Genomic DNA, 14,315 nt, shown 5'->3' on the forward strand with positions numbered 1-14,315 from the left:
CATGGCTGGCCGTGAGAGGGTCGAAAGTCCTGCTATCCTACCTGCCCGGTGTCCACAGCAGGAGCTGTGAAGTGCCCTCAGTAGCTCCTGCTGAGGAAGAGCGGAGCTATGCGCTGCAGGATTCCAGGACGGTGAGCGCTTCTTGCTGTGACTCCCGCAATGAAAAGGCAGAGCGAACAGTAGCCGGAAGCAGAACAGAGAACCCCAGAGGAGAGGCCTCATACCGGTGGGTGTAAAGAAGGGAACACTCGTACCGGGGCACTCCAGGGGCTGGAAACAAGCTTGTCTGAATCCTCAGGGAACTGAAACCTATTACAATTGCAATGGTAGGTCAAACCAACTGTTTTTGAATACTGAACAGGCTGCAAGGTATTACAGGTACTTTTGAGAGTTGCAACAAGCATTATTGAATATCAAACTAACCGAAAGATATGATGAGCATATTTGAATATAGCACAAAAGAAAAGCAAGTAATGAGCACTTATAAATGAAGTGAAAGCAAGGTGGTGAAAAGAGGTGAACACTACAGAGTGAGTTGTGTGAAATACAAGTTGTGGCAAAGCCAAAAGACTGCCAAGCAGAATCTGAAATGAGCGTTGGCTTAAGATACAGGGCCCCAAGGAGCAATAGGTTCAGAGAGAAAACCTGTGTGTTGGCAGAAACCTGAACAATACAGAAGCATAACAAAGTGCCTAGGGTTATCGGTTGCGTGACCTGTAATGGATGTACAGTGTGGTCCGACAACTGTGCCTAGACCGAGTGACCCCTACTTGGAAAGAGCTAAGGACAGCAAATATAAAGAAGCTTGTATTTTGTAAAAGTGGCTGAAGGGAATGGTAAATGTAGAAACAGAGCAAGCTATGTGCAAAAAGCCTGGATGAACAAGGATTTGAACTGGTACTTTTTTGTAAGCCAGATGTTTTGAACTGATTTTGGTTTTGGAAGCTGGAAGAGCAGTCTCTGGGGGAAGGGAACCCCAAGGCCTTTCTTTTGAAAGCCAGAAGATTTGAACTGTTATTTGTTCCTTTTCCTTTTTTTAAAAGCAGGAAAGTTTTAACTCTTGAGGGAGGGAACCCTGAGACCCTCAATACAGAAAAGCCTGAAGGACCAAGCAGGTTTGGAATTAGTGTATTGTTTTGTGAAAATCAGAAGATCTCAATTGGCATTGTCCTTTTCGCAGAAAGATGTGTACCCTTAGGCATGGGAACCCGAGACTTTGTGAATTTGTTTGAACTCTTAGAGAAGAAAACCTCGAGACTTTGTGAACCTTATTGAACTCTTGGGGAAGGGAACCCAGAGGCCTTTTAACTTGTGGAAGGGGAAGCAGACTATTAACCAGGTGCTGGAAGAAGCTCAAAACTTTATTTTTCAACACTATTTCTTTTACTGCTGACATCCCTATACATTGTATATGGTTCATTGTGAGGGAAAGTATAGGTTTTGGACACAGACAGACTTTTCAGATGAACTTACTGATACAAACTATCCTTAGTTCCCTTTAAGTAGGGAAACCCCACCTTAGCATAGGGCAAGTTAGGCCTTACTCTATCCTGGCATTTAAGTGAAATAAAGCTTTTACATAGAAAGTTGAATCTGTTGTCTGTGTCTTAGTTCATGAGGCCTTTACAGACGCAGTGACCTTCCTGGGGTTCTCAGAGGACGTAGATGCAGGTGACAATCCGAACTGTGGCAAAATAAGAGGAAATTATGTACCAAAGCTGACATGGATAGAGTTAAGCGAGAAGCCAGCAAAAGTGCATATACAGCAGCTTATTCCTTTTGCTTCTGAGGAAATGGCACTATACCTGTAGGGACGAACACTCGCTGCAAGAAAGTCCTATTTATTCCTGTTCTGACCAAAGGCACAGCGGCATTGATGTACGTGTATTGGGTGTGTAGATAATGGGCGTACCTTCATCTCCCGCCATCTTGGAGGGGCGTCTGTTCACTCACCGTTTTGCATTCAGCAGTCCTGGTAGTTCCTGACTCCCATCTGACAGTTATAAACGTGCTGCCCCCAGGAGCAACTAAGCACCCATCCCACAAACGGGCTTGCCGCTCACCAAGGCCTCGTCGCCAGAAAAGATTCAATTACTGGTCGCAAGACTCATCCGGCAAACAAGGTTATCCCAGACCAATTTTGCCTGTTCAATAGGACAGAGAAATATTTTCGCCTCCTTCCTGGTGCCAAACATCCAGACTGCAGCAAATGCCAAGTGGCTGCAGATCACCAGGTGGGAGATGCTTTAGTTAGTGAACCACACAGAGCGCGGTCTTAATTCTATTAAGACTGAATTAGAAGCTATAAGAGTCATGACCCTCCAGAACAGATATGTTCTGGATTTGCTTGCAGCTATGGAGGGGGGTGTGTACAAGATTTATTGGCATGTCTTGTTGCATTTACAACCCCCAAATGATGCAGACAACAGGTCCATGACCCATGCGGTAGGCCCCCTTCACAACTTGAAGATTGCCATGGAGAAGGAAGCAAGAGTAAATGCTGATGACTGGTTCGATTTGATGTTTTTTGGGCCCCGTTGTGGTTGTAAATAGCAGTAAATGACTGCATCCTATCGTGGTTTTTCTGCTCATGATTTTGTGCTTGTGCCAGATGGTTTTGAGGTGCTGTTCAAAGACCCTACTGAAGAGTGCGACTATAATGGTGTCTATCACAACGGGTTGAGCTCCTCCCCTCACAAGACACGTGTACACCTAGACTGATGAGAGGGATGGTGTTGTAACACCAGGAATGGTGAGAGTAGAGCAGGCTTTAGGACTCCCAGGTACATTGACCTCCCCTCCACCTGACTCTGAGAATCATGTACAACATTGGTTTGACTTAGCAGGCGATGGGGGTTGTTGTTTCATGATGTGAACTCCGGATGAAAATGCCTAAAGGGGGAGAAGTTTACGCCATGTGTTTAGGGCATGGGTACCCAAAGATGATTATAGACTAATGGAAGCAGTTGGGTTAGTTAATGCAGTATTAACTAAACGGGAGACTGTTGGAATGCATGTACAGCGTCCCAGCCGGGCAAAAAGGTTCAGGCTGAGAAAAAACGGAGCAGTGTGAGCAGCTAGTTTTGGCCCTAATAGATATATAGCAACACAAAATGAGCAACAAATGTATTAATGTTGCAATTGGCAGTTGTAGAGGTTATAGATAGGGCAATGTGTTATAGGCCCTGGGTTTACAAATAGTACACCAGGTTAGGTTTTAAGTGAGGTGCGAGAAGGGAGCTAAAGGAAGTGGAGAGAGAAGATGGAGTCAGAAAGATATTGTGGTAAAAGTGAGTTCAGCAGGTCGACATGGCAAGAGTGCCGCCATATTGGATTTCAAGGCCTAGCACACGATGAACAGAATGAAGGCCCTGTTGTGCAGCTGCAGCTCTGTTTAGCTCTATCCAAAGACAAATCTCATTTCCATCCCCCAAGAAGCTGAGGTAAGAGGCACCTGTGCGTTGAAAATAAGAGGCATCTGTGCATTGCTAATTGTATCCAGCTGTAGAGCTCTAAGGCATTGGGAATGGAATGTTAGATGTGGGGAGGTTAGATAGGGATGATCCCTTTGACGGACAAACTCATGAGAACAGGATACAAGGTTTTGTGATGCCAACAGGCCCGGCAAAGATTTAGAGCACTACTGCCTGCACCTGAGGAACAGTCATCCCATTTGAATTACTAGTAGACACATAACAAAAGCATATAAATCCCTGAAAATCAATCTCAAGAGTGGTGCCCTTGTCACGTCATCACTGGGCACCTGGGGATGTAGGAGATAAGGGGGCAGCCGTGTCTGGGGAATTACCGTGATTTGGGATTGGAGGAGCAGAGGTGCTGCCAGTGAAGTTAGTACAAGGTCAGGGGTGCAACTAGTGTATGCCACAACATCTGGTGTAATCAGAAGGCCCACTGTCGTATCAAAGCAGAGTTGGCCTTGTGTCTTACTTTGAATGGGCCTGGGACGGAGGGGTGTGCATCAAGTGACGGTCATGATTTATTGGTGTATCAATATACCTGTCAGCCAAGAATGTATTAGGATTCAATAGTGATGTAGTGGGCCTCGTGCATAGGGGAATGGGCTTAGATAAGGTGTGGCCAATTGGTCCAGAGCCTATCGGGGGTATTAACATTTTATATATTCGAAAAAAAAGGGGGTGAGGTGCGCACTCCAAATCCTGGCCAATATACTACCTGAAGAAAGAAAAAGAATAACTCTGTTAAATCCCAAAGTGTCCAATTCACTGGGTTAGATCCCAATAGTTGCCAAAATGTTCATAAGGTTGGATCCCTTCTACTGTATTTGTACTGCTGTTCTCCTCCTCATAGCGCTTTCGTGTCCCAACACTCTTCAGGGAGGCTGTGTTGCCTTTCTTTTCAGGCGAATCCAATTAAATTGCTGATGCAGTCTCTAAGGATTATGGGAGCTGTAGTGAAATAATTTGTTTAATTCAGGTGACCAAGGAAAGACTCCCCTCCAGGAGCACACATCTTACCCTTAGCAGGGGGAGGGGGGAAAACCATAAATATGATTCTCCACTGTAGGGCAAAATGTCTTCAGTACTGCAGCCTCTGGAGTCCGGATCTCCACAGATTACATGTAAAAACAAAAGGGGGGTGAGGTGCGTGCTCCAAATCCTGGCCAATATACTACCTGAAGAAAGAAAGAGAATAATTTTTGTATCAGGTAATATATTGACTGGGAACTGGTGTGCGTGCCTCGCCTTCCTTACTTTTTCATACAATTTTGTGGAGTTCTGTGCTCCAGAGGCAGCCGCACCGCGGTTAATATGCCCTACTTTGGAGAGCCATAACATGGGGAAGATGTGTGCTCCTGGAGGGGAGTCTATTCCTGGTCAGCTGAATTGAAAAAATGATTTCACTATAGCTACCAGAATTCTTAGAGACTGAAAAAGCAATTATATTGGTAACACCGGAAACGAAACAAAGCCTCCCTGATGATTGTTTGTGACAAGAAAGAGCTTGGAGGAGTAACTGTAGCTGAAGGTATTCATCCCTGTTAATACTTGTCAGAAGTTGGGATTCAACCTTGTTAATATATGGACATTCTTGGGATTTAACAGAGTTATTTTTGTATCAGGTAATATGTTGACTGGGAACTGGTGTGTGCGCCACGCCTTCCTTACTTTTTCATACAATGTTATATAGTTGGTAGACAATGAGGGTGGTGGGATGAAGTTGTAACCCATGTATGATAATGTGCGGTTTTCCACTATATAACCTTTAACTTCCTACAGGGACCATCGAAGACCTTTGCATATAATAAACCTTGTTTTCCCTTGCAAAGCGGTGTAGTGGTTGTTTGGCTTTGGTGGATTATTTTTATCGTACAGGTTTTGTGTCACGTCGCTCTACAAAATCCAGCAACTATCAACACTAAGAACAAACTAAGGCAACTGCTCCCTGATCGTAGGCGACAACCTCATTGGGTTTCACAAAACACTGTTACTAATCACCATTAGTGACTACACCACCATCTCTGGTTTGCATTTTCCCCCCTTTCTTCCAGTCTAACATTTTTAGCTAATCTTTCAGTAACCTCACGAACACAAGCACAAAGCCTCAGTGTTTTGGAAAAGCCATTATCGAACTACGTGCTTCTCAACATTCACAAACTTAACCCTGCTTTCCAGAAAACGCATTCAATCAATCAACTGTGTGTGTGTGTGTGTGTGTGTGTGTGTATTCTAATACCTTTTCCGAAAAAAGAACCTCCAAAACTCCAGTCATAAGTTCACCTCCTCAGTAAAAAATGTATTTGTAACAGTCAAATAAGATTGGTATACAGGTAGTCTCTTCCTACTATACCAAACCAAGTACACACCACAGCCAAAAGACATCAAAACAAAGAGGCTTTACTGCGCAACAGAATGCACAATGCAAACATATACCAGAGGAAGAGTGGCCAGTCGTTCAGGATTATAGACCCTTTTTCCAAATTAAAGAAATCAAACAGGGACATGAGGAAAAGACAAACATCAGATATTCAATATGTCAATCAATTCAAACAACAAATGTATTTTACGTGCAATCTAAAAAGATCCTGCAAAGGAGCTGTACTAAGAGTACAGTAAAGAAATTGGGTTGGAGGTACAAGGACATAACAAACAACCAGTTAGAATGTGTGACCTCTTAAAGGTGAATCAATCCCAAAATAAGAACATTACCCACACAAAACTAAATAATTCACACAAATTCACAAAAGGTATAACTTACTCCTTGTTCCGGTTTCCGGTGCATGGATGGTAAAGAACTTTAACAGCATTTCTGAGCTCCAAAGAACTAGAATCATGCCTGGAACTGTCTTCTACCAGAGTTAAAATATTTTCACTGATCTGTCCAGCAGCTTCCACCAACAATGTGTCCGAATTTAATAACCATAGCTTTGGAAAGGGAATAAAGACATGTACCATAAGTGTAAACAGCTTGAACTTGCCATCTTAGTTTAGTAGAAACATGCACTCCATTCTAAATTAAGACTTTATTGATGTCCCAGAAGAAGCATAGATTTCATGGGCTACATCAAAGAAAAAAGTACATTTCAGTATGAGCTATAGAACATTGACAAATACTGAGCTAACAGATTTGAGATAGTTTATGATTTAAACAATTCTTGCCAGCTAAAATGTATTTTTGTGTTCATGAATCAGAACCATCTTGAATTTCTATGACTCTTCGTCCCGATACGATAATGAGCATATCACACGGTAGTTGGGTAGAAGAAATATAATTTTTAGGGAGATTCGACCCAGAGCCTACAGGGGGCAATGACTTGTCCTTCAGAGCCAAAAAGCATCAACCGAGCCATTGACAAAATGTACATTGAAATAAGGCAGCCTAAAATATTCCTGATCATTGGCGTTATATGACATAAGATCTCAAAATAATGTACTACAGCTGCTACCCAAAATGTAATTAATTTTCAGATCATAAAACCTCAAAAGGCATGCAAAGGGAAGCTTTTGGCATTCAATATAATGTCACTTAAGCAGTAAACACGATATATATGATATGATATATGATATATGGCATTTATAACGCGCCTATACACAAGTGTTTCAAGGGCCAAAGTATTGCATATCATACATTGGGTATTCATTATGAGTTCGGTGACAATTGGGCAGCAATCACCCTTAACACCACAGGATCATGAGTGGTGACACAGCGATCTTAGTCCCCATTTTTGAAGTCCAGAGGGAATTGTTGCGAATTACTGCAAGCAGTAATTCCACCATGCTACTTCAGACGTTTTCTGGTGGGAAAGTGGAGGATTTACCTCCAAAACTCATAGTACAGCATGGCAATAATGGAATTATCTACACTTTACTGCTGTTTTTTCCCCACTGCCCAACTCGTAATGAGGGCCATTATAACGATATTCCAAGTAACTGAGATGTTCCATGTTCCAAGACAAAGAAAGGAACAAGACCTAGGTCTAGGTGATTTGCAATATCCTTATGTTATAGGATAGAAGAGAATAGTATTCCTTATGCATAGTAACACAGTTATCCCCTTCAACACTTTGGGCCCGATTCACGGAATGATTTGCGCGGGAAATAGGAGGCTTGCGTGCGAAATTGCGCGCAAGCGCCAGTTTGTTTATTCATGGAACACAATGCACAGGGCTTACTGGGGACTTGCGAGGAATCCACGGCAGTCCAACATGGCAGTCCAACACGACACTGCGACAACACGAACGCCTTGCGCAAGACCCGTAGCAAAGGGGCGTTGGGTTCTGCACAGTAACCTGAAAAGGGGGCGGAACATGTGGAAAAGAGAACAACAAGCGAAAATATGGGCGTAATGAGGGATGTACCAAAGTAAAATCCTTGCAACGCCCATACGCACGCTAAAAACCCGTATTCATGGAAATGAACAGGGCTTGCAGGCGTGCAGTAAAATATGTGCAAATCCTGAAACCCGTACGCCACACTATAGCTGGCGGATACTTCAAAGCGCACAAAAACAAATGCATAAAAAGCCTGCACGATCAACAAACGCGCGTATACAGCTACGATGAATGTACTATTTGTCGCAGCAGTGAACGTGGGAAACCGCAGGAGGAGAATGGCCAGGGCCTGGATTTTTCTACCTAGGACCAGCCTTTTTGGGATGCCTGATAACCAGGTCTATAGCAGGTATAGGTTTCCACCTCATATCATATTAGACCTGGTAACGGAGTGGGAGGATGACCGCACATCACCCACCCTATGCTCCTAAGCACTGAGCCCCTTGGAAAAGGTGCTCAATGTTCTTAATTTTTTGGCCACTGGATCATTTAGGCAGACAACTGCCATAGTTGGGGGCATTTCACAGCCCACCCAGTCACGCTGCCTACACCAGGTGTTGGCAATAATGACTGCATGCCCCACAGTCCGCAGGCACATCTACATGCCCAGAACACCTGCAGAAAGACAGGCCATGGTCCAAGATTTTTTTGGGGTGGCGCACTTCCCTTGAGTGCATGGTGCCATCGATTGCACTCATGTGGTTCTACGTTTACCTAGGGCGACAGAGCACATCTATCGCAATTGCAAGCACTGGCATTCCATCAACGTGCAGGTTGTATGAGATGCCAAGGTTATCATTACTTCTGTATATGCAAACTATCCAGGGTCCAGCCATGATAGTTTCATATTCAGAATGTCACCCCTACACCGGGCTCTGGAAGCTGGGAGGCATGGTTACACATGGCTCATTGGTGAGTATAAATGCCCCTGCACATGCATGCAAGTCACACACACACAAATGCACACTAATTACCAAACTCTTTGCCTCTAAAGGACACAGTGCCTACCCTCTGAGCACCTACAGGATGACGCCAATACGGAACCCTGCCACACCACCCCAGGTAAGATACAACACCATCCATATTGCAACTCGGGGGATAGTGGAGCGCACATTCGGAGTGCTCAAGTCACGTTTCTGCTCCCTTGACCACTCTGGCTATATGCACCACCACTAGTGTGCAGGATCATTGTGGCAGCATGTGTCCTGCACAATGGTGCAATATGGCATGGCGTACCGGTGGACATGGTGGTGCCTCCACACCCGCAACCACATGCACGTTGCTTGCGAATGGCACTTCAAAGGACATGTGGCGAGGCTGCCCGTACCCAGATTGTGGCTAAATGTTTCACCTAAAATCCAACCCCTGTGGAGTGCACACAGCCCTGGTACATTCCAGGTGCCATTCAATGATGACAAAGGGCCAATCATCTGTGCCCACCAAACCACCCTGAGAATGTGTCCTTGGAAGTGCTACATTGTGTGCATCCCCTAGAACTAAAAGTAATTTAATTGTGGGTTTCCAAAAGAAACACATAGAAGAGGGAGTATGCCACTACCATCATGCCAAACTAGACATCCAATCGCCTGTGTGTCACATAAACCGTCCCATATATTTTATTTATTTGCATTTATAAAGCGCACAACAGCCCTTGGCCATCACAGCGCTGTTACAGAGGCTTACTTAGATACATAAGTGCTTGTCAAAACATACATGTTGCCTAGCCCCATGTTGCAGGGTGGCAGCAGCATACGAATGCAAAAAGTAATTTTAGGCGGCAGCGGCTAGAAGAAGAGGGGGGAGAACAATGATAGGGGTGGTGGGGGGCACACACAACATCACAGGGGACCGGGGGGGCACCCACAATATCACAGGCGACCATGGGGGAGACACACATACAGCCATCACAGGGACTAAGGGGGGCTGAGGGGCACACACACAGTGCCCCGTTCCCATGCAAACACCACCAAAGTGTCAGCAAATGCCATGCACTCACCTGTCAGTGGAACTCACCTGCCTTGCATACAATGCACACCATTGGGAGACGCTCTACCTACATGGAATGCAATGCAGAGTAACAGCACAAAATACATGCACATACATGATCACAGTTGACACCAGAAAGAAAATATGCATACAACACAGAGTGCAGGAGGAACACAGGGTGAATGGCCATTGACATTGATATGCACAGCAGTACAGTGTACCACACCGGAGAGAAGGAGAGTGGCACAGAGAGTGAATAACAAGGAAACGACAGCTCAAGGAGTCCATGGCCTGGTTTACTGATGTACACTGACATGCTGCACAACACAGTCGGTGCACCCATTGAGGTATCCACATAGGTAGCTTACATGTGAGCAAGTAAAGAACATAAAAGAGAACCGACACATGCAGCAAAGATGACCAACAATGAAGCATGCCCAACAGTGCAAATGCTAACCAAATAACTGTCTGAATGTTGTAAATCCCACATGACCTTCACTAGTAAGTGTGTTTCCTAGTTTGTTAAAGGAAAGACATGGTCTGGTGAAGGGCATGAGGAGTGTGGACTTCGAATGGTGCAGGATGTCTCACCCGGGACAGCAGTCACCGCCACATCACAGATTACTGGAACATTGGCGAACATATTAAAACACTCATTGTGCAGTATAATTGACATAGCACACATGTGCCATGGAAAAACAAAGCTATGATTACCTGCACATGCCACCCGGTGCACCACCATGCAAACATGCGTGATGAGTTCACTAGGCATGCCTTTGTATAGTCCCAGAAGAGTTAATGGCACACCTCAAGGGCAATCAATGCAAAAAATAACAAAGACCACAACCAGGAAAGGGCAAAACAAAATATGAGATGCCAACAGCCGGGAAGTGGTGGGGGTCTGGGGCTTCCACTTCCACCCAGGAGGGGGAGGGGCAGTGTGCACATTAAAACCCACATGTGTGGAAGTTAAAAAAACAATTCCCTCCATGGGTACATGGATCGCACACTGTCGCCACCTTCCTGTTTAGAATGCGAAGGTGGTAGTGTTAAGGGAGGTTGACCACGTATGGCCCTGGCCTGGACCTCCACGGCGGCGGCCAGGCGGGACCCCCAGATTAATGCATCTGCAACATGAAGCCTCGGAGGTCCTCACGGGATGCACAAAGTTCCTCCGAGATGGTATGAGTCAACAGTTGCATCTGCTGTTCGCACTGTGTACTGCGGGCTGCCTCTCGCACTTCCATTGAAGCTCTGAGAGACAGAAACTCTTGCCTCGGGGCTGCCCTGTGGGCCCAACCCTCTGCAAGCAGGGATGCCTGCAGAGACCTCAGTTCGGCCCGTCGGCTCCTGTTGCTGGCCTCCATGTGCAGCCTGTGTGAGCGGCATGTGTACTGCAATGCCTGCAGGTGGTGCGCTAGCTGTGTTCCATGTGAGAACGTGGAATTGGCCACTCTATCCATGCCCTGAGCCTAGGAAGCACCCTGTTGCTGTGCAACACGCAACATTGACTGCTCCCACACATTCTCCCCAGCCGCGACACGTCCACCACGTGTGCGTGCCCCATGCCTGCCGGACCCAAGGGAGCCTAGCCCTTGATGTGAAGCCACTGTCTGTGGCTGCAGGACTGCATCCATCCCCTGGTCATCAGTCCCAGGACCAGAGGCCTATACAGTGGAGCGTGGCTTTGCAGCCGTAACCAACACAGACGGATGTGGCAACACTGACTGGCCCTGTGAGGGGAAATTAGCCCCTGCAGATGCATGGGCTACATCAGCTCCATCACTTGATGCACTCACCTCCGACAGCATAGAGGTATGGACATCCGGTTCACCAACAGAGCTACTGGTATCATTGGAGTCAGACTCATACTGATTCATGCCCTGGATGGACTGTAGCACCAGTGATTTCTCAGGAGCTGCCACAACACATCCTTCACTGGTGCTTTGTTGGGGCTCAGGCTCCCGTTCTTCCTCTACCTCCTCCCCTGAATATAGTGGCTCATCACCTGCACATGGACACAAAGACATGAAGAATCATGTTAATTGCATCTACTAAATGCAGTCATTACAATGCTGTCATGTAAGACATTCACATGCATGTTAACATGCCATAATTTGCATTCATACACTATGTACATAAATCCTGAAATCATGGCGTATGCAGACTTGCCACCACATCCCATGTCCCTGACCATGTAAACACTGCAGACATTGCCAACAGACATGTGTGGTGTCCCAGGTGTGTGATGTCGAGAGAGTGATGACATGTGCTGGGAGATAGGAAGAGGGGACAGTGACACACAAGAGGGAAAGGGCCATGCACCCATGGGGGGGTGTGTTGAGTGTGACGGGTCAACATGATGACTCCACACAAATATCTTACAAGGGGGTCAGTGCCATAGCTGCGGCAGGGATTTGCACAGTGTAGTAAAATGCTATGTCACTCATGGCCCAATGTCCCTCCAGCAGACAGTGTTCATTGAAGGTATGGGTAGCATGAAACCACCTATGGACATGTGTGGTTGGAATTTGGACTACATTCAGTGCATGATGTGTAGCACGTGCTTCAGAGACAAGCCCTTGACTGGCATAGCCGAGTCACTAACATCACTGATGTAAATAGCCAAACGCCACGTTGTATTGGCAACGCCGGGAATGTCTTTCAATATCCAACGGTTGTGGATTACTACTGTCACAAAGCCATGTTCATCAGATGTGCAGCACATGGGTTGCATGCACTCTGCAGTACACTAAGCATGGGTCAGTACACCGTGACATGGTTCACCCATGTCAGTCATACAAATGCAGGCAGAAGTGTTACGCAATCATAGACAATTATTTAATCTACATACACATATTCAGGATGCACATGCTTCATCACTCACCGGACATCCTCATAATTTGGAAGCCTCCCACGCCTTGTACCTGATCGACTTAAATCAACTCGCTCATGGCATCCTGCTCCTGTGGTGACCCACATCCAGTCACCAGAGCAGAAGCGATGATGGCACCCAGCTTCCCTTTGGTTCGACGGTGGAGGTCAATCCACCGCTTCATGACCTCACAAGCTGTGCGCCTCTCATTACTCAAGGCGTTGATGCGATCCGTGACTCGCTGCCAGTCCCTGGCTGCGTGCACATGTAACGGTGGTGGTCGCGCACGTACTCCACAAGGATGTCGAGTTCAATTTCATTGAAGCTCCTCTTCCTCCACCTGGCGGTCTCCTTTGCCGTGCTTTGGGATTGAGCCTTTCCCTGATCTACATGCTTTTGTCTTTGGAAGGTGGTGCAGACCCTGAGTGGCTGGGACTATTAAGGGCAGTAGGGGCTGGACCACTAGTGGCCTGGAACATGCCATCACCCACTGATGTTGGGTCAGCATCTGTCCCTGCAGATCCCCGACGCAGGGTGCTGGTGCCAGGTGTTTGGCGTGGACGTTCCCTTCACCTTGGAGGCACGGACAGCATCTGCCCCTGCGTGTCCGTGTACCTTGGGGGGGGGGTGGCCAACAGATACTGATGTTGCTCCCTGACCCTGGGGGCTCTGGACAGCAGCTGCCTCTGCAGGGGCCTCAACCTGCGTGCTTGGGAGAGCAGATGACTCTGCAGATCCCTGACCCATGGAGCTGTTGCCAGGTGTTTGGCGTGGACAACCCTTCACCTTGGATGCACGGACAGCATATGCCCTTGCGTGTCCGTGTACCTGGGGTGGACGACATCAGATACTGCTGTAGCTCCCTGACCCTGCTTGGTGGGGACATCAGCATCACCTGCAGCCCCCGACCATGTTGGGGGTGATGCACAGCTCTTGCTGCACGTCCCAACCCTGGCCACCTCTGCCACCTTTCCCTCTTGTGGCCTTCCCACTCATGGTACAGATGGATTAGTACAATAGGAGGCACACCAAGCAATTGTCCTTGACAATTGGAGTGAGGGGGCAGAGTACGTGATGTAAAACGTACTAGTATGGTCAAGGCTCAATATTACCCCTGGTAAAAAAAGAAACGGGATGCGTAATGCACAGGCACCCCAAATATCAAAAATGCATGTACATAACACCCTCGGATGCTCACGTGAAGGGAAAGTGTTACGCGGTATGCTGTGCAACCCAGCAACACAAAAAAAGCATACGCAAAGTACACATACGCTACTGTAATGTTAAGAATGGGGGTACGCGATTCACAGGGGGACCCAGAGCATGAATAATGCATACGTGACTCACTGTTAGCCTCTGGAAAAATAAAAATACACGCGCGGGGGCAAATCCCACACCAAAATAAGAAGTTTGCACTGTCACAGTAGTGAGCAAAATGTGTGGCACCCCAAAAATCTCCGAAGTCCACACTTCCGTCCACTCCAATTCGCACGTGCGGTTTAATGTTCTACTACGCACTCCTTTATCTCGAATGTGAACACCAATGTCTAATGGCCAGCGTGTGCCACGTAACATACGCAATGAGGGCCTTTGCTCTGATTTCATGTGCACATGCTAATTCTGCATGCGCGAAGTAACCGTCAC

At 46.7% G+C, this 14,315-nt stretch overlaps 1 protein-coding gene across 3 annotated transcripts in view; it reads right to left on the reverse strand.

Moving 5' to 3' along the window:
- The window catches only part of UBE3D (ubiquitin protein ligase E3D), a 1,234,197-nt gene that overhangs the window by 717,508 nt on the left and 502,374 nt on the right, over positions 1-14,315 (reverse strand). For all 3 annotated transcript variants that reach the window (XM_069606318.1, XM_069606319.1, XM_069606317.1), the window contains exon 8: positions 6,238-6,404. In XM_069606318.1, the coding sequence (XP_069462419.1) occupies positions 6,238-6,404 (167 nt within the window). The remainder of the gene's footprint in view (positions 1-6,237; positions 6,405-14,315) is intronic.

The sequence above is a fragment of the Ambystoma mexicanum genome, chromosome 4p (assembly GCF_040938575.1).
Source record: "Ambystoma mexicanum isolate Mex_15411 chromosome 4p, UKY_AmexF1_1, whole genome shotgun sequence".
NCBI classification, from domain to species: Eukaryota; Metazoa; Chordata; class Amphibia; order Caudata; family Ambystomatidae; genus Ambystoma; species Ambystoma mexicanum.